General features: G+C 33.1%; 1 protein-coding gene across 1 annotated transcript; it reads left to right on the plus strand.

Annotated features, from left to right (window-relative positions):
- Positions 1 to 5,205: 5,205 nt before the first annotated feature.
- Positions 5,206 to 24,436, plus strand: LOC114338225 (neurogenic differentiation factor 6-A). Its single transcript, XM_028288815.2, has 3 exons — positions 5,206 to 5,385; positions 15,120 to 15,386; positions 24,196 to 24,436. Exons 1-3 carry the CDS (start codon positions 5,258 to 5,260, stop codon positions 24,428 to 24,430), a joined length of 630 nt encoding a protein of 209 aa, XP_028144616.1. The 5' UTR covers positions 5,206 to 5,257; the 3' UTR covers positions 24,431 to 24,436.
- The last annotated feature ends 236 nt before the right edge of the window (positions 24,437 to 24,672 follow it).

Here is a 24,672-nt window from a genome sequence, read left to right on the forward strand (position 1 = left end):
GTAATCCAACCAGCATGAACGTCCCACACGCTGCATAGCGTATAGCACCAGAAGAAGAAGAATGTCTTTGGTGTCAAGTTCTAAAAGATACAGAAAGACTGTATCTGAGACTTTTCATTTAGACTTGTCGCTGATTGCGTCCCAAAGTGGATTTTAAATGATCTTTGAAATTCCACATAAATAGATGGTTTAGCTTTGTTTTGCTTCAAAGGTGTGCACGCTAGCTCTACTGAAGAAGTCTGTAATGACAGAAACAGCTGTCTAGGGATTGTGAATCCCTCTAAATCGAAAATTCTAAAAATTTAGAAAAAACAGAAACCTTTCTTGTCAATACAAAAATGTTATGGCAATTCTAACGAGAATATAAAGAAGCACATAAGGTGAATCCAGATATTGAAAATGATTTACGTGGGATGTGACTGATAAGATGAAAAAAATATAACTTATTTTTAAAAATCATTCGTTATGTGAATCTGGTCCGATTCTAATTACTGGGCGACAACTTCGTTTATATCGAAATGATTAAAAGTAATATCACCAAATAAGGGAGACAAAACAACCATATGGCATATCGCTTTATCTCCTCAAGATAATTAAACTTCACTCCTATTCATAATCCCATATAATTAATTCCAATATAGGCTGTATACTGTAGCATATTGTAATGTAACGGCATATGGCAGGTAGATAAACAACACCGCTATCGGGAAATGGGCCGTCAAGTGGTAAATCAAAAGGTAAACAATAGATAATCCCCCATGAAGCAGTAGCGCTCTATTTAAAAATTTTGGAATAAAGAAGTTAAAAATACGAAAGCAAACTTTCTCTTCTTCCTCTTTATAAGCAATTCTGCTTGTTCATTTGACGGATTGATACCTCTATGGAAGGTTGTCGCTCCATCTTTTGCACGGTCGGCCGACACTTGCTATTTTGACTAACCGGGTCACCAGTATTCTGCATATGTGGTTATCACATTTTTTTTTTAGTGTCCATTAGTTTCTACACTGTACGCATTTTCTTCTATTGTCACTCTTCTTTCGATCTTCCGGCGTATTTTCAGTAATTATTCTTCTCAGTACTCTCATCTCTACTGTTCAGTATCTAGTCTTTGTTTTGTGGCCGTGCCGAATCTTGTTTCTGGTGCATATGCCATTATTTGCCTTACACTGGCTTTAAATATTCTTAACTTATCTCAGCATTAATATGTCGGTTTCGTCATATTATAGTGTTAGTCTATTATTCTTTTTATATTTGATATCTCACTTCTTTGTCCAGGTCTCCATAGCTGGGACAATTCCATATTCCAAGGTATTCTATTTCCATTATTTGTTCCATATTGATGCCATCAATATGGAATCAATATTAATGCCATTAATTTCTATTTTACATCTGATTGGTTCTTTGCTGATTACTATTGTTTTAGTTTCCTAAGATTAGATTGTCATATTAAATTCTTTTGTTCTTTTGTTAAATATCTGGACTAGTCTTTGCAGACTATCTTCATCTTGGGTTATCATTATTGTGTCGTCTGCGTAACAGAGTATTTTTACTTATTTTTTTCTCATTCTGTATTCTCTTCCTTTGTTGCGATTTTGATGAAGTAACAATAAATTGAAGAGCAAGATTGGAGGATAGGTACAGACTTTTCTAGAATATAAAGACACTGTTTAGCTTATGTCTACACCAAAGTTAAATATGTACCATGTCAAATCACTCAGGCAAAAAATTTTGGATTTCCGATTTGTCTGAAAATTGGTATACAGCTTCTGCGGGACGTAAAAATAAGATATTTAAGGTCAAAAAACCTTCTTCTTTTTTTCTCAAAATGTTATTTTATGCGATTTTACAATGATTTGGTGTTTATTTAAACAAATTTGCATTTTCTATCGTAAAGTATCAATGAAAACATAATATTTTAATAGAAGGGACTCAAAAATGTCATTATATGGCATTATAACAAGTTATTTTGATTCAAAACAAGTTTTTGATCAAATTTTATAGTGTAGAAAACTTTAAAATACATTTTTTACATTTTCCTCCATTGCCAAAATACATCATCATCGATTTGGCTGAAAATTTTCCCACAGATTTCCAAAATATAGGACTTTAAGTGGTTAGAAGGATTTGAATTATATTACAATACCAAAAAAGTTACATGCAGTAATATCAGACTCAAAAGTATATTAGTCCAATCGGGATAGCATTTGACCTTGCATGCCGAGCTGCCCATAATTTTATTTTTCTAATTTTTAGGGAATCAATAGTAGTCGAATTTAAATTTAAAATCACGAATGAATTTCTCCGTTACGTTAGCCGCCACTTGATTTTAAAGGAGAACCTGTTTTGTTCAATATATCCGCCATTTTTAACTTTTCAACAAAAATGTTAGGAACTGAAATTGTTTCAAATAAATCGTATTTACAATTATTACAATTTAGTTTTAGCAGTTTTTGTCGTGAGGTCGATATTTTCGAGTTTATTGTACTTAGAGTAGACGCCTATATTTTTGACTGTGATATTGAATGTAACTTTGTTCGTATTTTAATATAATTCAAATCCTTCTCACCACTTAAAGTTCTATGTTTTGGCTATCTGCGGGCAAATTTTCACCCAAATCGATTATGATGTATTTTGGGAATGGAGAAAAATGTAAAAACGGTATTTTAACGTTTTCTACACTATAAAATTTGATCAAAACTTGTTTTGAAACAAAGCAACTTGTTATAATGCCAGATAATGACATTTTGAGTCCCTTCTATTAAAATATTATGTTTTCCATTGATAATTTACGATAGAAAATGCAAAATTTGTTTAAATAAACACCAAATCACTGTAAAATCGCATAAAATAACATTTTGAGAAAAAAAGAAGAAGAATATTTTTTGTCCTTAAATATCTTATTTTTACGTCCCACAGAAGCTATATATCTACCAATTTTCAGACAAATCGGAGATCCAAAATTTTTTTTGCTCCAAAATTTAGTGATTTGAAATGGAATCACCCATACACATAAGAAAGCACAATGCAGTTACCATCATTTTGTTATACATAAAAAAACTGATACCGAGCGAAAATCAAAAAGTCGGCTGCAACGAAATAGCATTAGTTCATAAATATAAATATTTAGGTCATGAAATCAAAACCAGGGATAACCAAACCGTTGAACTACAAAAAAAATCACTTTAGCATGCGCCCCATATGGAGCAAGATCAAACATCTTTAAAGTCACCATGCTAAATTATTTTAAAAAGAGGATGTGCTCCCAGTCATGAGTTAAGGAGTCGAAACAGTTTTCTTAACCCAAGCCACAGCAACCAAACTCAGAGTGACCCAAAGAAGAATGGAATTTTCGTGATTTCCACTGATTCTCAGAGACAGGATTCTTCTTCTTCTTCTTCAGCCTGTTTGCATCCACTCCTGGACAAAGGCCTCCCCATGAGCTCTCCACTCTTCTCTGTTTTGTGCTATTTGGTGCCAGTTTCTTCCCACTTTGGCTTTGGTGTCGTCTAGCCATCGTTTTTTCAGCGGTAGCGGGTAGGCACACCTCCATGATCCCGATAGAGGGTAAACTTACTTCAGGGATTTAGCATCTCTGCACACGCGAGCTCCTAGTTTTTCCTCCACTCCCCACTTAGAGGAAACCAGGCCCAAATCCCAGTATTATCCTACCCTAAACTCCAAATTCCTTCTCTATATCCCCCCACACTCGACAACCCGTCTTGCCAGCCAGCGTGGCGAGTTATTGTTAAGGTTCAAAACATACGGACCACGCTGCAGCGCTACGCTGTGGATCCACAACAGTAGTTTCCGATGATATACCCTAGGTTCTTATGTGGAGTGGACGTTCCACCCCAGACGAGCGACTGTAGCCGGCCACAGTCGCTGGGGCGGACTCGTCTGGAGTGAAACGTCTACTCCACACAAGAACCCACGGTAAATCATCGGAAACTACTTTTGTGGATCCACAACGTAGCGCTACAGCATGGTCCGTCTGTTTTGAACCCAACTCACCCCAAATGAGACAGGATTAGAAATGAGGAAATAAGAAGAAGGGCAAGGCCATGTGGACAGTATGAATGACGGATAGTGGACCCAAAAAATTACAATGTGGAGACCATTAAGCATCATAAAGAGGGAAAAAGCAGAACACTTCGGCCTTATAATTCGAGGGCCTAAATACCATCTGCTTCGTCTTATAATACGAGGAAAAGTGGAGGGAAAGAGATGGATTGGTCGAAAGAAACTTTCATGGCTGCGTAGGTAATATTAGACAATAGTGTGGCTCCACACTAGAAGAATTTTTTCGCGCAGCAGCTGATACAGGAAGGTTTCAGGAAATTGTAAACATGATGACGGCCAACGTCTGAATACAGACACGGCACCTAAAGAAGAGAAGAAGGAGACCATTATCAGACAGAAGAAGCATAGGTAGACCACCTACAGATGGTTAAAAGAACAAATGTTAAAAGAATCGCTGGAAGTTGGCTGCAGGAAGCTCAAGACTAACAGAACTGGAAGAAATTAGGGGAGCCTATGTTCAATTTTGGATGCAGAAGGCTGATGATGATGATGGGCTGATGGGAAAGTTCAAATTAAATAGGAATTCTTAATTATTTGTAAATTTTTTTATGCAACCTGTAATACACGAAAATTTTATAAATGTGTACAATACACATAAAAATTAATAAAAAAAAAACACGTTAAGAGACTAAACGCAAAATCTTGGTAAAATGCTATTTAAATGCCTTCATTTTTTTCGAATCCTGAGTAAACTTATAAATATTTTTGAAAACTTTAAACGCAGAATGAAAGATTAGAATAAACAAAAAGTTTTTTGAATGAAATAGTTGAAATTAAAAATCACACTAAATTTTCTTCTTCTTTTCACCCCTGTAACTTATTAAAATAAAATTATTGAAGTTTTCAGGTACTTTCGGCCCTCTGTAATAATGTAATATTTTACGTTTAAATTTTTCAATCAGGATTCTAAAAAAATGAATCGGTTTAAATAGCATTGATAGATCGAACTACATTAAACATGAAATAACCAGAAAAAATAATTTGAATGTACATACCTACAGTTTCATTTGATTTGAAGTAACATATACTTTTGCCGGAACAATCCGACACCTAGATTAAACTTGTTGGACGGCGCTGGGCTGAAAATCAGATAATCCCGGAAAATTATATATAGGACTCCCCAAACGGAGATACTCTTAATAGTCGCATTGTAGAAAAATGTGCCAAAGTGGTAAAGATGGAAGGGAGATCTACAAAAAAAGAGCATAAGAGAGTGTACAAAATAAAATTGAGAAGATCGAAGGCAAACGCAAGAGAACGCAATCGGATGCACGGGTTAAATGCGGCTTTAGACAGGCTTAGGAGGTAACATTTTAAGATATTTAATAATTAGTAATATTAGGTATGTATATTGAATAATGATATAATATATAGGCACTTATTTATTTCATTTATTTAAAGGGGGGCGTCTTTGATTAGTTATGACCAAATTTGTTTGCTTCGTTCCTAGCTTCCTTGTATATAATAATAATTTATTCAACAATAATAGGTACAATCTTTTTAGATATTTACATATAAAGTGAATAAATTAACCCGAAGGTCTCCGAGAGGTGTGGATACACCTGTTTCGGTAAATAGGATATAAAATAATAAATAATAACATATTAACGTAAATAACATAAATAGCAACATAATACAATATAATATAATACAATAAATGGATAGGTACGTTTTTTAATTGTAAATACACAGTAGTTATGTTTTAGTAAATATGATACGTAGAATAAATAATATAATGAAAACAATAAAATAAATACTTAGTTTAACAATAAAGCACGAATAATTAATTTTTTTTTAACAATTATGTATGGCTCAATCAGTTAGTAATATTTTTGAAGAATGGTGTATATACGCATGTTTTATTAAATATGATAAAAATAATAAGCAAAATAAATCAGTTTAAAACAATATAAAATTTGAAATATAGGTATAAAAATTGGTAGTGACTCTAGAGTTTCATTTATTTTTTTTGTTTTTTAATGTATGTAAATATAATGATGTCACAAAAATTTCTTGTTTGTTCCATCAGAAATGATTTTAATTTCTTTTTAAATAGAAGAACATTCTTAGTATTTTTGATATCACTGGGGATATGATTATATATTTTTGGGGCTAGAAATAGAAAACTTCTTTGACAGAAGGACTTTGTCATTTTCGGAATCATATAGAGGTGTTTGTTTTCATGGTGTGATATTTTAAAGACACACAAAGAAAGTATAACTGTTTCAAGTAAAATATATTACTATCCTTATATAATCTATCTGTAGAGTATTTGTATGGTTTAGACAAAATAATTTTCAGAAATCTTCTTTGTATGATTTCCAGTGGGAGAATGTGTGTTTTCAGGGCGCTTCCCCAAGCCAGTATACCATAACGGAGATGACTTTCTATTAGTCCGTAATATAGTGTGCGAAGGTATATAATATATACCTTCGCACCTATTAATATTATTAGGTATGTGTTTTTTAAGATGTTTAAACTTATACAGGATAAACTGTAGCTTTTTAATGATATATTTAATGTGAAAGTCCCATTTTAGATGTGTATCTATAAAAACTCCTAGATATTTAACATTTGTTACGGGTTTAATATAAAAATTTTGTTTATTATGTGATATTTGAAGGGGTTTGAAAAGATCAGTGGTCAAGTTAGAGTTAAATATTGGTAGATAAACAGTTTTCTTAAAATTGATTGTTAGTATTTTGTAGTCAAACCATTCTTTTATTAGTTGTAGATCACATTCTGCTTTTGTTTTTAATTCATACCAATTCTCAGCATCATAAATAATAGCATTATCATCAGCAAACCCAATTATATGCCCTGTACTCTGTAATGAAAATAATCCATGTATATATAGATTAAACAGGACAGGACCTAATACTGTTCCCTGTGGCACTCCATATGTTATACTTCTTTGTCCGCTTATTACTTCGGAGACCCTTACTACCTGTTGTCTCTCAGAGAGGTAACTTCTAAATAATTGTAAACAGTTGTCTCTTATACCAATTTTCTCTAAGGTTTGTAAGAGGTTTGTAATAATGAAAACCTTGAGAATTAAAGGTTTTAATAAACTAAAATTGTACATACATTATGATTGACAAACTGTGATATAATGATATGACAATGACATGACATTGACATGAGTGAATGACATAATGACAATAATAACAATAATAGTTATGCAGAAAGGAACACCACATTCATCCACGCTGTTAGTTTCTGACATAATCTTGTAAATGGGAAGGAGGCTTTCTTATTCGCTTTTGCAATATCAGTTCTGGGGGAACTGAAGTTGAAGTAGTTGGACCGTCACCAGGAGCAGAAAAAGGTTGTTGAAGTTGACTATCTATGGTATTAATTTCTTCTACACTGTTCAATGGTTCCATGTTTTGATTTATCATGGGGGACTGGTTTTCTACATGTTTTTCATTATCTTCAATAGTTGCCTCATCTACTGCCAAAAGGGAAGTATTTCCTCTCGGAGCTAAGTGTCGGACCGATACTGTGGTTTCATTTCCATTTGGTAATCTGACATGTGCATAGTCTGAATTTGCTTCTAGGAGTTGGACTTCTTCCACCAGAGGTTCATATTTCGAATTTCTAACATGTTTCTTGAGGAAAACAGTTCCAGGAGTACTAAGCCAAGTTGGAATAGATGTACCATTTGTTGATCTTCTGGGATGATTAAACATACGTTCGTGTGGAGTACAGTTAGTAGAGGTACACAGTAAAGATCTAATTGAATGTAAAGAATCAGGTAGTACATCTTGCCATTGGTTTATGTGAAGATTTCTAGATTTAATTGCTAGTTGAACTGTTTTCCAAATGATACCATTATATCTTTCACATTGTCCATTTCCTTGAGGGTTGTATGGAGTTGTATGACTGGAAGCAACACCATGACTTGTTAGGAATGATTTTACCTCAGCAGACAAGAATGAAGATCCTCTATCGCTGTGAATATATGCAGGAGTTCCGAAAGTAGTAAACAACTCAGTTAAACAACTGATGACTGTTGAAGATGATAAATTTGAGCATGGGAATGCAAATGGAAACCTTGAATATTCATCTACAATATTCAGCAGATATTTATTTTGATTGTTAGATGGTAAAGGTCCTTTAAAGTCTATATTCAGTCTGTCAAAAGGTGCTGTAGCCTTAATCAAAGTGCTTTTGTTTTTGTAAAATGTTGGTTTAATTTCAGCACAGATTGGACAAGAAGAGATAGTTCGTTTGACATCTTCTAAAGAATAAGGTAGATTTTTACATCGTATCCAGTGATAGAATCTGGTTATTCCAGGATGACACATTGTGTTATGTAAATTGAATAAATTTTTATCTGACATAGTGGGGTGAATAGCAGCAGATATTCTTGAAAGAGTATCCGCAACAATGTTTTGATTCCCAGGTCTGTAAATAATTTCAAATTTATAGCAGGACAGTTCTATACGCCAACGCATTATTTTCTCATTTTTAATTTTAGATGTTGATTTTAAGTCAAACATAAAAGCAACTGACCTTTGGTCTGTAATAATTTTAAAGTGTCGGCCCATAAGATAGTGTCTCCATTTTCTTATGGATTCCACAATTGCATAAGCTTCTTTTTCAACACTTGAATGATTATGTTCTGTTTTTGAAAGTGTTCTTGAATAAAATGCTACTGGTTTTCCTTGTTGTGTAAGTTGAGCTCCAATGGCAAATTCGGAGGCATCTGTTTCAACTGTAAATATTTCATTTTCATCAACAGAAGTGACTACTGCTTCTACAATGTCCTGTTTCAGCTTTTCAAAGGCATATATTTGAGTTTGATTTAAGGGAAATTCTTTGATATTGACAATAGGATGTATCTTTTCCGAAAATTTGTGTATGAATTTTGAATAGTGGGCGAACATTCCTTGAATTCTTCTTAATGAAGTGATATTTGTTGGTACTGGTAAATTGATAAGGGGTTGCAGTCTTTCAGCATCTGGTTTTATAGTTTTCTTTTCAATAGTATATCCAAGTATATTAATTTGAGTCATGCAGAATTTCGATTTTTCATCGTTTAAAATTAATTTATATTTCCTTGCGATTTCCATAAAGTTTTGTAGATTCTTGTCATGTTGTTCTTTTGTTGTTCCACAAATAGTGACATCATCTAGGAATGCAAATGTATCTGTTAATCTTTCATTCTCTATTATGTTGTTAATCGTTCTTTGAAAACATGCTACTCCATTGGTGACACCAAATGGAATTCTTGTAAACTGATAGAGGTTGCCACATGCTTCAAATCCAGTATAGATTTTCTCATGTTCTAGTATGGGAATTTGATGATAAGCACTTCGTAAATCGATTGAACTAAAGTATTCATATTGAGAAATTTTATTTACTAAAATTTCGAGATTTGGTAAAGGGTAGGCATCTAGTTCAGTAAATTTATTAATAGTTAAAGAATAATCGACAACCATACGTTTTTTATGATTTGTATTACTAGTAACTAGTACTTGTGCTCTCCATGGAGAATTGCTTGCTTCAATAATATTTTCTTTCAATAATTTTTGAATTTCAGTGTCTATGAATTTGGAATCTTCAAAGGAATAGCGTCTTGATTTTACGGCGATAGGTTTGCAGTTTCCTGTTAAATGGGCAAACAGTGGGTATGGTTTTACAATTGCTGTTGTTAGATTACAGATTGAAATTGGAGGTTTCTTACCATCAAAATTGAACTGCACTCCAGAATGTTTATTAAGGATATCATGACCAATTATGACATCTGAGCATAGGTTTTCTAGAACATAAAGTTTAAAATTTTTATAGGTATGTTCAGATATTTTTAGGTTAACAATGCAAAAGCCGCAAACTGGAGAGTTTAAAGATGAGGAAGCCATTTGTACATTTAAATTTGTAGGGAATATTTGTAGTTGATTTTGAATGGCAATACTATTTGAAATGTAACTGTCTGTACTACCAGTATCTACTAGAGCTTCAACCTCAGAATTATTTACATGAATTTTTATTATAGCTTTTGATAAACAGGACGGAGAAGCAGCAGATAGCATTCCAACTAAAGCAGCAGATGTTTTGTTATGAACATGTGATTTTTGTTTTTGATTCTTACTTTTACAGACTTGCTCAAAATGTCCGAATTTACCACAAGAGCATTGGTGATTTTTAGCAGGACATCTATCTCTAGTATGGCGACTTTTTCCACAAAACCAGCATTTTGAAAAGGTAGCTGCGCTAGTCAAGTTGTTTTGATCAGTTTCGTGTGCAGTATTCTGAAGGGTGTTATCAGTAGTAATAGAATTTACAATAGAATTTGACATAATATATGAATCTGATTGTTGTTGGGCCATTTCTAAAGCTCTGGCTGAATTATATGCTTGATCTAATGTTAAAGTGGCGCTTTCAAGTAGTCTTTGCCTAATATTTGAAGCACTTAAACCTCGAATAAAAGAGTCCCTGATGTAATCGTCTTTATTTCTATCAGCAGACACTGCTTGAAAATTGCAATCCTTACTTAAGTGTTTTAAGATTAGTAAATATTGATCAATGGACTCACCCACTTGTTGCTTTCGTGTAGATAATGTGTGCCGGGCAAATATTTCACTCTTTTGTTTTATGTATAGTTTTTCTAAGGTAGCAGTTGCATCAGTGTAGGTGGTACATTCACCTATAGCTTCATATACTACAGGATTTACATAATTCACCAATAAATTCAGTTTATCTTTGTCTTCAGAAACATTAGCTGCTTCTAGAAAGTTTTGAAAGGTTCTCTTCCAGTGTGTCCAGAGTTGTGTTGCATTTGTTGAATTGGAATCGATGTCTAGTCGATCAGGCTTGAGTAGTTTATCCATTGTTGAATAAATTTTAGTTTATTAAATTGTAATAATGAAAACCTTGAGAATTAAAGGTTTTAATAAACTAAAATTGTACATACATTATGATTGACAAACTGTGATATAATGATATGACAATGACATGACATTGACATGAGTGAATGACATAATGACAATAATAACAATAATAGTTATGCAGAAAGGAACACCACAAGGTTATTGTGACTAACAGTGTCAAAAGCTTTGGCCAAATCAAGAAATACGCATAAGCAAACTTTATTTTTGTTAAGTGCTTCATATGCTTTAGATGTTAAATTCAAAATGGCATCTTGGGTGGAAGTATTTTGCTTAAAACCAAATTGGTGAGGGGAAATTAAATTATATTTTTTGATATACCTATGCTGTAAGCCTATTTTTCAATAATAATTCAAATATTTTAGAAATATGCGGAATAAGAGATATAGGTCGATAGTTTGCAGCAAGAGTTTTGTCTTCATTTTTGTATATTGGTATGACTACTGTTGTTTTGGAGGCTTTAGGCCATATTCCTTTTTCTATACATATATTGATAATATGAACCAATGGCTCGAGTATGTATGGTGAAATTGTTTTCAAACATTCTGCAGTAATGTCGTCAATACCAGTTGCCTTTTTACACTTTAGTTCATTTATTATTGTTTCTATTTCAAATGTATTTGTAGGTAATAAAATCATTGAGTTTGTTAAGACAGTATTTTCATATATTTGGAGCGGATTAGTACTAATTTTTTCAGCCAAACTTTTGCCCATCTCTGAAAATGTTTTATTAAATTCATTTGCAATATCAGAGGGCTCAGTCAACATATCTCCCATTTGGTTTTTAAGACTCTCAATAGGTACTTTTCCTTTTTTTGGTCCACTTAAATCTTGCACTACACTCCATAATTCTTTATTGTTAGTTGAACTTTCTAGGATCTTATTTTTATAAAAGTTCCTTTTTGTTTTGTCGATAAGTGAATGCAGTTTATTTCTATATGTTTTATATTTTTGTAATAAATCGTGATCATTTGGATGAAGCCTTGTTAGTCGATATAGTCTGTCTTTTTCACTAGTGGATTTTACTAGAGCTTGTGTAATCCATGGTGTAATTTTTGTGTTTTTTCTATTTCTTGTTTTATAATAAGTACATTTGGCAATATTTTGTTGTATAATTGTTATTAATTGATCTGTTGCTAAATCTGGATTGTTGTATTTCAGAATACAGTCCCATGTTTGTTTAGATATATAATCTACAAGTTTCTTGTAGTTAATACCTTTAGTATAATATTGGTTTTTCTTTTTATTAATTTTTTTACTGAAGACTATTTGTAACGCTATTGCAAAGTGATCTGTTATATCAGTTTCTATTACTAGAGGAATAATATTATCTAAACTAATAATTTTTGATTTTATAAATATATGATCTAAGCAAGCTTTTATTCGAGTTGGCTTATTTATGGTGGATATAAATCCGTACTCGTTTAAGGTACTTATATATTCTATGGTATCATTATTTAAATCTAATAGATCAATATTGATATCTCCAACAAAGTGCAGTAACTTTCAGAGTTAATAGTATTATTGTGTAAGAAATGTTGTAAATTATTAATAAATTCAGAAATACTTGGGTTATAATTTTCCTTAGAGGGTGATCTATAAAAAGCAAGAACCATAATTGTATTGCTATTATCAATAATTAATTTTATTTTTAAAACGTTTGTTGGTCCTAGTTTTACGATATCATATTTGAAAGAATATTTGCAATTTATGTAAGCCACGACTCCGTCATTTTGATTTAAGTCCCCTTTATTATATATTTTCTTAGTTTTTTTTTGTCATATATTACAAGAACGTGTGATAGATCTGATTATTTTAATTATTATTTTATTTTTAATTGTGATTTTATTATCTCTTTCGCTTCATACTTGACTATCTTTTGTGCTATCTTCCTCTGTGCGATATAATTTCTGTTAAGATACTATTAAGCTATGTCCTTATACGTCTTTTGAACAAGTGTGTTTCCTCACAAATATTTATACAATTGGAATACTGTTTAAATCGAAAAGTTATATATTAGGCGAGTCTCCTACAGCTGATGTCGTTCCTCGCATCCTAGTATTTTTTTGTCGACGCAATCTTCAACATCTTCTATCCAGGACCGTCTTGATCTACCTCGTTTTGTTCTAGTGGCGGAGTCCATTTTTCTGTCTTTCTGGCCATGTATTTTCATGCATTCTCTGCAGATGCCCATACCAGTTTAATCTTTTGGCTTCAATTGTTTCTATTATGCCTAGATTAATTTCCACTTCTCTCAAAGTATCTTCGTTCGTCACCTTATTAAGTCTAGTGTCTAACATCGTCTCCAATACTTCTTTACCATGGCTTTAATTTTTGATTTGTTTCTTTGATTTATTTCCCAGGGTTCGACGCTATACAACCCAAGATTTTGTTCTGAAGCTATTTCCTTGTGGCATTTTTATAATCAACTATTTTCAATGGGCAATAAGCCACAATTTTACCAAAAAAAAAATGATTTTATTAACGTTTCGCCTCCCAAGTCAGGTGTCGTTGTCAAAATACAAAATAATTTTTTTGGTAAAATTGTGGCTTATTTCCCATTGAAAATAGTTGATAACCCAAGATTTATTATTGTTGTATAAATTATTTTTTATTTTCTTTGGTTATTTTATTATTCCACAACAGTCCTGACTAACCGAGACCAACATAAATAAACTAGCCAAAATACAAAGGGCAATGAAAAGAGCAATGCTGGGTATACGACTATCAGATAAAAGGAGGAACGACTGGCTAAGATCAAAAAGAAAAGTCGAGGATATCACAACACAAATTACTGTTCCACTCAAATGGAGATTTACAGGCAACATTGCTAGACAAAAAGACCAACGTTGGAATGCCACAATACAATATTGGAGACCTTAAGAAGGTAGACGACAAAGAGGAAGACCACAGATGAGAGGAGTAGATGACATAAAAACGATAGCTGGAACAAATTGGAAGTATGCTGCTCAGGATAGACATTGATGGAAAGAGTTGTTAGAGGACTATGTTTATCAATGGACGACAGAAGGCTGGAATGTATTTCTTTGTTTTACTCCCTGCTTTTGATGTTATTTGGAATCATAAGGATTTGAAGATTTCGGTTGATTTTATAGTTACCATTTCAATTTGAAGGCTTTCTGGTTTTTTCCCTTCTGCTAAGTACTCGGTTTTTTGTGTACTAATTGTGAGGCCCCACTTGGTGTACTTCTCTTTCAGTTTTCGTTTTCTAAGTCTATAGCACTCTTATCTTCAGCTAGATTTGCTTGGCCGTTAGCGCAGTGTATTATGTACAATATCTCGCCTTCAATTGGGATGCCTATATTGCAGCAGCATTCAAACAAAGACATTTATTGTGATCTAGAAGTACCTACGATCAGAGAAGTGATAGTTCAGTGCATTGTTCGGTACATAAAACGCTTAGAAAGCCATCCAAATGCCCTGGCAATAAACTTGCTTGATAATAGTCAAAAAACTCACAGACTAAAACGTAAAAATCCACTGGACCTTATTTATAAATAAGTTTTATACCTCACCGTAATTGTGGTTATATTTTAGATATATGTATTGTTTGTAAATGTAAAATGTATGTTTGTATGTAGCATATTATCGGAATGTCATGTTTGTTCCATACTAGAGGTCCAGTCATTGGACTGACCTCTCTAACGTCAATTTTTTTTTACTTCAAACCCCAAAGACGCTTATTGTTAGAATTTTTATAACTAACAGATTGCTGAATAAACGTTTAAAAAATATATTGCAGCAGATATATTTTGCAGACTGTAGGTGCTATGCAGCAGCCTTGCTCTAGAACCTCACTAATAGGAATTTTTCTAGTTAATATTATTCCAGTTTTAATGTTTACCGTCATATTTTTGTAAAGATGTTGTACTGGTTATTTATTATATATACTATATTACCAGTGTCATTTGTCCACCACAATGGAGTATCCTTTTTGTTCCTTTGTGCCGAGCGCTTCATAGCTGCTTCATTGATTTTATTTATTATCTCTTGGTAGGTATTCAGGGCTGAGAAGTAGATTAAGTTTGTTGTCTTTTTAAAGACAGATCACATGGTTGTGGAAGGTACTAACAATATCAATAACGCATTTTATAGTCTTTTATTTATTACATATTTTGATTACAGTTACATGCCAATTCGATTGACCCATTCAGATAATAATTCCATACCTCAAAAACTGTCGAAAATAGAAACTCTTCGACTAGCCAGAAATTATATATTGGCCCTAACACAAACGCTACAAGAAGAAAGACCGATGGAAATGTCAAGATTTGTCAATATTCTAAGCGCGGAGTTAAGTCAAACAACGGCTAACTTAATATCCAGTAATTTCGTTAACCGAGCAGAATACAAGCACCCTTACTATTACACAAACGATTTGGAAAATTGCAGGTTAGTACAGTAGACTCCCTCTATACGCTGTGAGCTCGTGCGTAGAGGGGATATTTACAAATTCGCGAGCGCCAGTAGTGGCAAGTTTGTAAACGTTTACCGGAAATTTGACATATATGTCAAAGTGATTAATTTAAAATTAAAATAAAAACATTAATTATAAAAAATATTAGTTGGTCAAAGCTGTGGTATATACTTTTACCTTAAATATACTTACGTTTTAAATACTGAATGTTTTTTTAATGTTCCGTAATATGTAATTATAAATTAATCTATCAATCTTAGCGCCATCTACACGATAATTGTGAAAGTATCCGAAGTAAGAAATTCATATTTTATCAATAGAACGTCAAAATGATTAGCAAAATCTTAAAAAAATCGATTACAATTTAATTACTTTTTTGCGTTGTAAAAATATTAAGCGATAACAATTAAATAATAAATTTAAAAATTACCGGTGAAAGTTGAATTAGTAGTCCGCTAGGAGCGACACCAGCGAAGCTCAGAGCCGCGGACTAATTACCTCGTTATAAGCGGATCTCGTTATATTAGACAACAATAATATTGAAATATTTTGATGCCCCTTACGTAGTTTATTATATTGTACAATCGAATATTGTAAATTTCCTACAATATTGAATATCGGTCGATAGATAAACAGAAAGAAGTTTATTGCAGGAGGTGTATTTTATTACAGCACTGGCCTGGATAATAACACAGATGTTGGCATTTCTTTATACAGGAAGTATTTATTTATAACCTTCACCACGCCAAGAACAGGTAAAGAAACATGTTCTTTGATCTCATTTTTCCTCGTTATAACCAAATATTCCTCGTTATAGAGGTCATCATCCAGCCTCAAAAGTCCACTGCTGAACATAGGCCTCCTCCCCTCGTTTCCAACCCCGTCTATCCTGCGCCGCTTTCATTCAGTTTTTATTTAGATTTCTTAAGTCGTCAGTCCATCTCAATTCCGATAACATCTTTGTCCATGTCCATCGCCCATCTGTCATTCTGGCTATGTGTCCTTCCCATCTCCACTTCAACCTGGCTATTGATTTCTTTCGTTTTTGATTTTGTCTCACAGAGTTATTCCTAACATTGACTGCTCCATTCTTCTCAGCGTGACTCTTAGTTTGGTAGACGATGCTTTGGTAAGTGTTTCTGATCCGTACGTCAAGACTGATTTATATTTCGGTTATATATCAAGGCTTTTCATTCCGGATGGAATGTTTGCCGCTCTTACTTAGAGCTCTCTGATTCGCTTATTGCAGTGAATCACTCCGCATTCCACTTGAGTGTTGTCAAAGTTTATTATATGACTTGCCATTCGTTACAATTTTCTTCCACCATTTCGATGTATGCATAGTTCCCTCCAATTTTACACTTTCAGAATTTTGATATCTCTCATGACCTGGTCCTCCCATCTCTCTCTGGGTCTTCCCCTTGGTCTTTCAGTTTCTGGTTTCCATCTGGTGATCTTCTTAATCAGTAGGTCGTTTTTCCTTCTCTCTTTGTGTCCCAGCCATCTCAGACTCTGCACTTTAATAAATCTAACTATATCTTCTCCCTTCATGATGTCTCTTAGTTCATGGTTCATTATTCTTCTCATTTATCCGTTGTCCATTTTTATCTGGCACATAATCCGTCCCAGGATCTTTTTCTGTGAGACACATTGTCTCAGCACGTACGTAACTACTCGTCTTATTGCAACTCTGTATTTGTATTGTTTCAGCTGCGTACGTAACTACTGGTCTGATTGCAACTCTGTATATTTTCAGTTTTGTATTTCTGGATAAGTTCTTGTCCTTCATTAGCCTTTGATATCTCCAGTATGTTTTGTTGCCTGCTAGTATTCGCTCCGTTACTTCTTCACTTCTCTTATTTTGACCATTCTGCATTCACGACTACTCCCAAATATTTAAATTGTTGCACTCTTTCAAGAATGTAGTTTTCTACCTTGAGTTCTCTCGTCCTGTTATATTCTCTTCTAGAGTAGGTATTTTGGTTTTCCTTCGTTGATTTCTACACCTCTTTTCCGTACTTCCTGTGCCACGATTGTTACTGATTCTTTTTTTCCTTTCTTCTCTCTTCCTATACAGGGTGTCCCGGAAAATAGTGCGTTCCTTAAAGGTATAGGTAGAAGGCACCATGTAGAACAAAAAACTCTTATAACATTTTTTTCTAAATTCAACCGTTTGACCAAAAAACTATAAAACATTTTGGAACGCAAATTCAAATCTGGCAACTCTGTGAAGTACAAAAATCTAAACGTAAATAGTCCCATGTTTAGTAAACAGATAATTTGGAAGAATCCTGTTTAGTGTCAACGCCGAAAATGTTTTTGAATCGTGTGTTCATGAGGAATATTATGATATTATGTTGTTTATTTATGGCAGATCAATAAATGGAGAGGCATAATACCTACTAGCGTACTAGCTTTAAGTACTTGGGAGCGATCATAACATCTGAAAATAACTATGAAAAGGACGTGGCAGCCAGGATTATTGCAGGAAACAGGGCATATTACTCGTTAAGGATCCTACTTAAATCAAAAATACTCTCAAGACCAGCAAAAATAAGAGTATATAAGACAATAATTCGTCCCACAATAACGTACGGAAGCGAAACCTGGACTCTGAATCAGCGGGAAACAACAAAATTACTGGTACTTGAAAGAAAGATACTGCGGACTATCTATGGGCCTTGCAAGAAGAGACAACAGGAGAATGGAGAAGAAGACACAATGATGAACTCCAGACAATATACGGAGATAAAAACATAGTACGCTACATTAAATCAAACAGAATACGATGGGCGGGTCACGTACTAAGATCAAGTGACGAAAGACTTCTAAACGCCACATTCTGGGAAAGGCCCGATGGAAAAAGGTCAGTTGGTCGCCCAAGAAAGAGATGGAAGGACGCAGTAGCCAGCGATCTACGCAAAATGCGAGTACAGCAATGGGAAATAGCTGCTCAGGACCGACAACAATAGAGGGAAATAGTAAACGCGGCCAAGACTCACATAGAGTTGTAGAGCCAAATGATGATGATAATACCTTTAATTATCTAAAGATCCTAAGATGAATCCTAAGATGATCCATACCTAAGATGAATAAAATTCTTTCAAAATGTTTTGCTGGAATTTCTCGTCGTATGAGTGCATGCTACTCTATGAATTCATGTGTTCGCAAAAGTGGTGGTTCATTTAAAACATGTGTTTTCATCTTAAAATATGTAAGTATAATTCGTTTAAAATTATGCCATATTTCAACTACATCTTAAAAAAATTATAGTAAACAAAAATAGTAAGTATTAGGTTGGATTATTTTAAATACTGTAAGACACAAACGAGTTCTTATTCACCAGTGCGTAACATGTTGCCAGATTATTTAATTTTCTGAAGATTAAAATTCAGGTATATGGAAACCAATGTAATCTTTTTTTTGGAAACGGTTAACTTTAGAAAAAAAGGTATAGGACTTTTTTGTTCTAAATTGTGTATTCTATCCATACCTTAAAGGAACGCACTATTTTCCGGGACACCCTGTATAATATTCCCGCAGGTGAGTATAAGTCGACAGAAATATCTGAAACTGCCAAGGCCAGATCGATCGAAAACTTTAGTTACGCAACGTTGTCAGATCAATCGGGTTTCAAAGGTTTTTCGGTTTTTTATGTGTTGCCTCCTTCACAGTAAAAGTTCTTTCTACTTCCTCCTGCGTACATATTAAAACATTGTGTATAATTTCACGGGGTTGTGCACTTAGTGTCCTATTTTTCACGACATTTGTAATGTTCAGGTTTATTAAAAAATATTAAATGTAAATCTACATAAACAATTGTTCGACGATTTTATCTGGCAATGTTGCAAAATTTCTGATTTCGTGCACAATGCATTCTAAATGGATGTTTACTCTTAGCACCAGTGTATTCAACCGAAGTCCCCTCTCCTTGATCTGCTACCTGAGTGGCCTTCGAAGTTTCAGAAATTTCTGTACAATTTTACAATATGCGACAGCTAGGAAGAACCAGAGCAGATTATCGTTTTTATACTGCTTCAGCGTAAACGGTGTTTATATCGATCATTACAAGAGACTTTGTTGATAATATCGCGTAGGTTGTGTAATCGATTAGTAAAATATCTATAATATCATGAAGTACTTAGAAATTATAAAACTAGGATTTTCCTTTTATTGACTTTTGATAATGCCTTTAAAGTACACAATGTCACATTTTTTAAAGATGGATTCATAAATTGTTACTGTTGTTGAGGTCAGGACTGTTATCAGTAGTGGGTTCTCTCCTTTGTAGACATGTTTTACACCATTAAAATAATGTGACATTTGAATAACTGTAGTTGCGGTATAGAGCTTTTATTCGCTTATAAATAAATACAGACCTATATCTTCTTGTGGAAAAAGTCAATACACGCTGAGGCCCTTAAGTTAATTTTTGTATCTTTTCAAGACTGAAGCATCAAAATAAACGTAGTTTTAACTGATATACAACTATTTACTTAATCTTCCAAATTTTTATTTGCCGAAGTTTCTTTTTTATTTCATTTATGACGACTATGTTTTTATCTTATGATGCTTTTTTTTTCAACGTTTAGTTCGTATTTTTTCCTTTTGATAGTCTTTTCTAGTTTCTCCTATTTTCCTTATGTAGTTATTATTATAAACACAAACTCGGAGTAAAGATTAAATAGCAGGGGTGACAGAACACATCCTTGTCTAACTTCCCTCCTAAATATTACTTATGCGGACGTGGAACCTTCGATCCTAACTCTTGCATTTTGGTTCCAATATAAATTTTTTGCTAGTTTGATGTCTTTCACATCTTTAATGACTTCTTGCAAACGTTCTAATAGTAGGTCACGTCTTACTCTAACAAATTCTTTTCCGAAGACTATGAAGCATATAATAGTATATTGTGCAACAAGTGCAGAAAGGTACTAATTTCTCACGAGTTTGAAAAGAGTGAGAAATTACCTTTCTGCACGTGTTTCACACTATACTTTTTCTACAAGCACAGTTTTTCCTAAAAATAAAAATCACAATTTCCAAACGACGATTAATTATAATAGGTACCTATGTGATAAATTTTAAACTGTATTTAATTAATACCTACTAATCAATTTAATTTCCTTATACCTAAATAAATTGCACAGAAATCAGTTAAAAAATTAATGCACTGCCTTAATTTGTTTAAATTTAAACAATTATTACACATTATTGACATTATATTTATGCAGTCACGGATTTACACAAAACCTACTTCATTCTACGTCTCTTGCACAGGTTGCTAAATCCTTATTGGTTATTTGATAATTATAAAATGTTTAATAAGAATAAAATTGTAAAATAAAACAGTTGTAACATCCATAATTTAGTTTCTATGCTATAGTTAAATATAATAATTGTCTTATAGGTTATATATTTGTCTAAAGTTTAACCACGGATGTAAACAGAATATAACGTTACTCAGAATGCGGTAGTCCACGAATGTAAACAGAATATAACGTTACTCAGAATGAGGTAGTCAACTGTGCAGCAAAGAACTTTGCGGCACAGAAACGTCACTTTTCTGCACACTAATGTCAAATATACTGTGAGAAAATATCAAGTTTGCTAACATAAAACCGTGCAGAAAAGTGCACTTTGAATAGTGGTTGTAGAAAAATATATTTTTTCTACAACCACTATTCAAAGTGCACTTTTCTGCACGGTTTTATGTTAGCAAACTTGATATTTTCTCACAGTATAAGGTATTTGACATTAGTGTGCAGAAAAGTGACGTTTCTGTGCCGCAAAGTGACGTTTCTGTGCCGCAAAGTTCTTTTCTGCACAGTTGACTACCTCATTCTGAGTAACGTTATATTCTGTTTACATCCGTGGACTACCGCATTCTGAGTAACGTTATATTCTGTTTACATCCGTGGTTAAACTTTAGACAAATATAACCTATAAGACAATTATTATATTTAACTATAGCATAGAAACTAAATTATGGATGTTACAACTGTTTTATTTTACAATTTTATTCTTATTAAACATTTTATAATTATCAAATAACCAATAAGGATTTAGCAACCTGTGCATGAGACGTCGAATGAAGTAGGTTTTGTGTAAATCCGTGACTGCATAAATATAATGTCAATAATGTGTAATAATTGTTTAAATTTAAACAAATTAAGGCAGTGCATTAATTTTTTAACTGATTTCTGTGCAATTTATTTAGGTATAAGGAATTTAAATTGATTAGTAGGTATTAATTAAATACAGTTTAAAATTTATCACATAGGTACTTATTATAATTAATCGTCGTTTGGAAATTGTGATTTTTATTTTTAGGAAAAACTGTGCTTGTAGAAAAAGTATAGTGTGAAACACGTGCAGAAAGGTAATTTCTCACTCGTTTGAATTGCGGCACTCGCTTGCGCTCGTACCGCAACTTTTCAAACTCGTGAGAAATTAGTACCTTTCTGCACTTGTTGCACAATATACTATTTTCTACGAGCGTGCAAACATGTCTACTTTCGCGCACGCATTTTAGTTTAGAAAGTTTTACTTTTCTGCACGTGTGTTACTTTTCCGCACGCGTTTTACTTTTCCGCACGCGTTTTACTTTTCCGCACGCGTGTTAATTTAGATATGTTAATATGGCCTTAAAGTAATGATAATACATGCAATAAACTAATATTTAGATATTATTTACTAATTTATTTCAAATATATCTTATTGTGTTCATGTTTTAATGAAATTAACGCGAGAATTTGATGAAATAAAATAATTTTGACATAATATTCGAAAGTCAAATCAGTAGAAAATAACAGTGGTTTTGAATCGTCGTCATGGAAACCAATACTGTCGTCATTCTAACCAATTATGCTGAAACTTTGGTTTTGACAACCTTGTCAAATAATTAATTTGTGTATGTATTTTCATATTAATTAAATTAATTGATTAAGATTTGGTCATTTTTTAAAGACTCATAGAAAAAATATTGTTCCTAACGCTTGCAGAAAGTCTCTTTTCCGCACTCGACTGCTTTCCGAACTCCCGCTTCGCGTCGTTCGGCAAACTGCAGTCGCGTGCGGAAAAGTATGACTTTCTGCACTTGTTAGGAAAATAACTATTACTGATTTTTCCGGTAACAAATCAAGATTATTGACAACCTCGAGAATACATGGGGGTAGTTCTTCGTCACTTGATGCCATCTAAATCACTGAATTATTTAAAGATACGTAAGTAAAATTGCTTGGAAATTTTAAAGTGTGTAACGTGCTTTTGACAATAATTGCTTTGTTTGACATCGTTGCTATGACTTTAAAATATTAAAACCTGTATTGATATACACCATTCATTACTGCATAACAGGTATTTAGGCACCGCATTGACTTTAATTCGGGATTATTATAACTTATTAGCGTTATTTTTTAGTTCAATTAATTGATTAAGATTTGGTCATTTTTTATACTCTCATAGAAAAAATATTGTTCCTAACTCTTGCGGAAAGTCTCTTTTCCGCACTCGACTGCTTGCCGAACTCTGCTTCACGTCGTTCGGCAAACTGTAATCGCGTGCGAAAAAGTATGACTTTCCGCACTAGTTAGGAAATAGTATATTGTGCAACAAGTGCAGAAAGGTACTAATTTCTCACGAGTTTGAAAAGTTGCGGTACGAGCGCAAGCGAGTGCCGCAATTCAAACGAGTGAGAAATTACCTTTCTGCACGTGTTTCACACTATACTTTTTCTACAAGCACAGTTTTTCCTAAAAATAAAAATCACAATTTCCAAACGACGATTAATTATAATAGGTACCTATGTGATAAATTTTAAACTGTATTTAATTAATACCTACTAATCAATTTAAATTCCTTATACCTAAATAAATTGCACAGAAATCAGTTAAAAAATTAATGCACTGCCTTAATTTGTTTAAATTTAAACAATTATTATACATTATTGACATTATATTTATGCAGTCACGGATTTACACAAAACCTACTTCATTCGACGTCTCTTGCACAGGTTGCTAAATCCTTATTGGTTATTTGATAATTATAAAATGTTTAATAAGAATAAAATTGTAAAATAAATCAGTTGTAACATCCATAATTTAGTTTCTATGCTATAGTTAAATATAATAATTGTCTTATAGGTTATATATTTGTCTAAAGTTTAACCACGGATGTAAACAGAATATAACGTTACTCAGAATGCGGTAGTCCACGGATGTAAACAGAATATAACGTTACTCAGAATGAGGTAGTCAACTGTGCAGAAAAGAACTTTGCGGCACAGAAACGTCACTTTGCGGCACAGAAACGTCATTTTTCTGCACACTAATGTCAAATATCTTATACTGTGAGAAAATATCAAGTTTGCTAACATAAAACCGTGCAGAAAAGTGCACTTTGAATAGTGGTTGTAGAAAAATAACTATTTCTGTTGGTCATATTTTCGGGCGACAACTAGTAAAATGAAGAGAGCTTTTTTGGTTCGCATGCCGGCTCTGAATCTAAACTGATCGTCTCCGATGATTATTTCGCACTTTTTATAGATTGGGTTATGTACTTTTAATAGAGCTTTTACTGCATGACTCATAAGGCTTTTCAGACGGAACGGTGTTGCGGGTTTGGCTTTTTTGGTAGTGGGATGAATATTGATTCCAGCCAATCTTGGGGTATTTTTGCAGTATCATAAAATTTTTATGTAAATTACTGTATTAAGCCTATTTTAGTGAATATTATATTTGCATTATGTCTGTTGTCGGCATATATTTACGATTTTCCTTTTAGGTACCATTCAGAAGATTATAACAAAGTTAATGTTTCACTCAATTACGAAGAAAACTACTCACATTTTTGGGGAAACTATATGTCTACAAATTTGCCACAGAGATCAAGCAGAGATGACGAAGCGAGCCAAAGATTTAGATATTGGAATTTTTACAATGCAAATAATGTTTCTTTACAAAGCGATGATTATACCCGAATTTATTCTATTAATAAAAATGGTTCTTATTTTACGTAGAGAATATTAATTTGTTTTTCTACTCGCATATTAATTTCTAATTTTCCTCAAAAATGCGGATGATATAAAGCGCATCACCACAAATTAGATACCTACAAGAAGCTCAATATAGAAATAGGATAGTAGTCCAGAGAGCCACTGCGCATCCGCTAGGAAAAATATTCTAATTCGGATTTTTTGCACAATCTTACTCAAAAAGGACTGCTTTTAACAAATTTGCATGTTGCCAGGACCAAAAGGTG

The sequence above is a fragment of the Diabrotica virgifera genome, chromosome 2 (genome assembly GCF_917563875.1).
Source record: "Diabrotica virgifera virgifera chromosome 2, PGI_DIABVI_V3a".
NCBI classification, from domain to species: Eukaryota; Metazoa; Arthropoda; class Insecta; order Coleoptera; family Chrysomelidae; genus Diabrotica; species Diabrotica virgifera.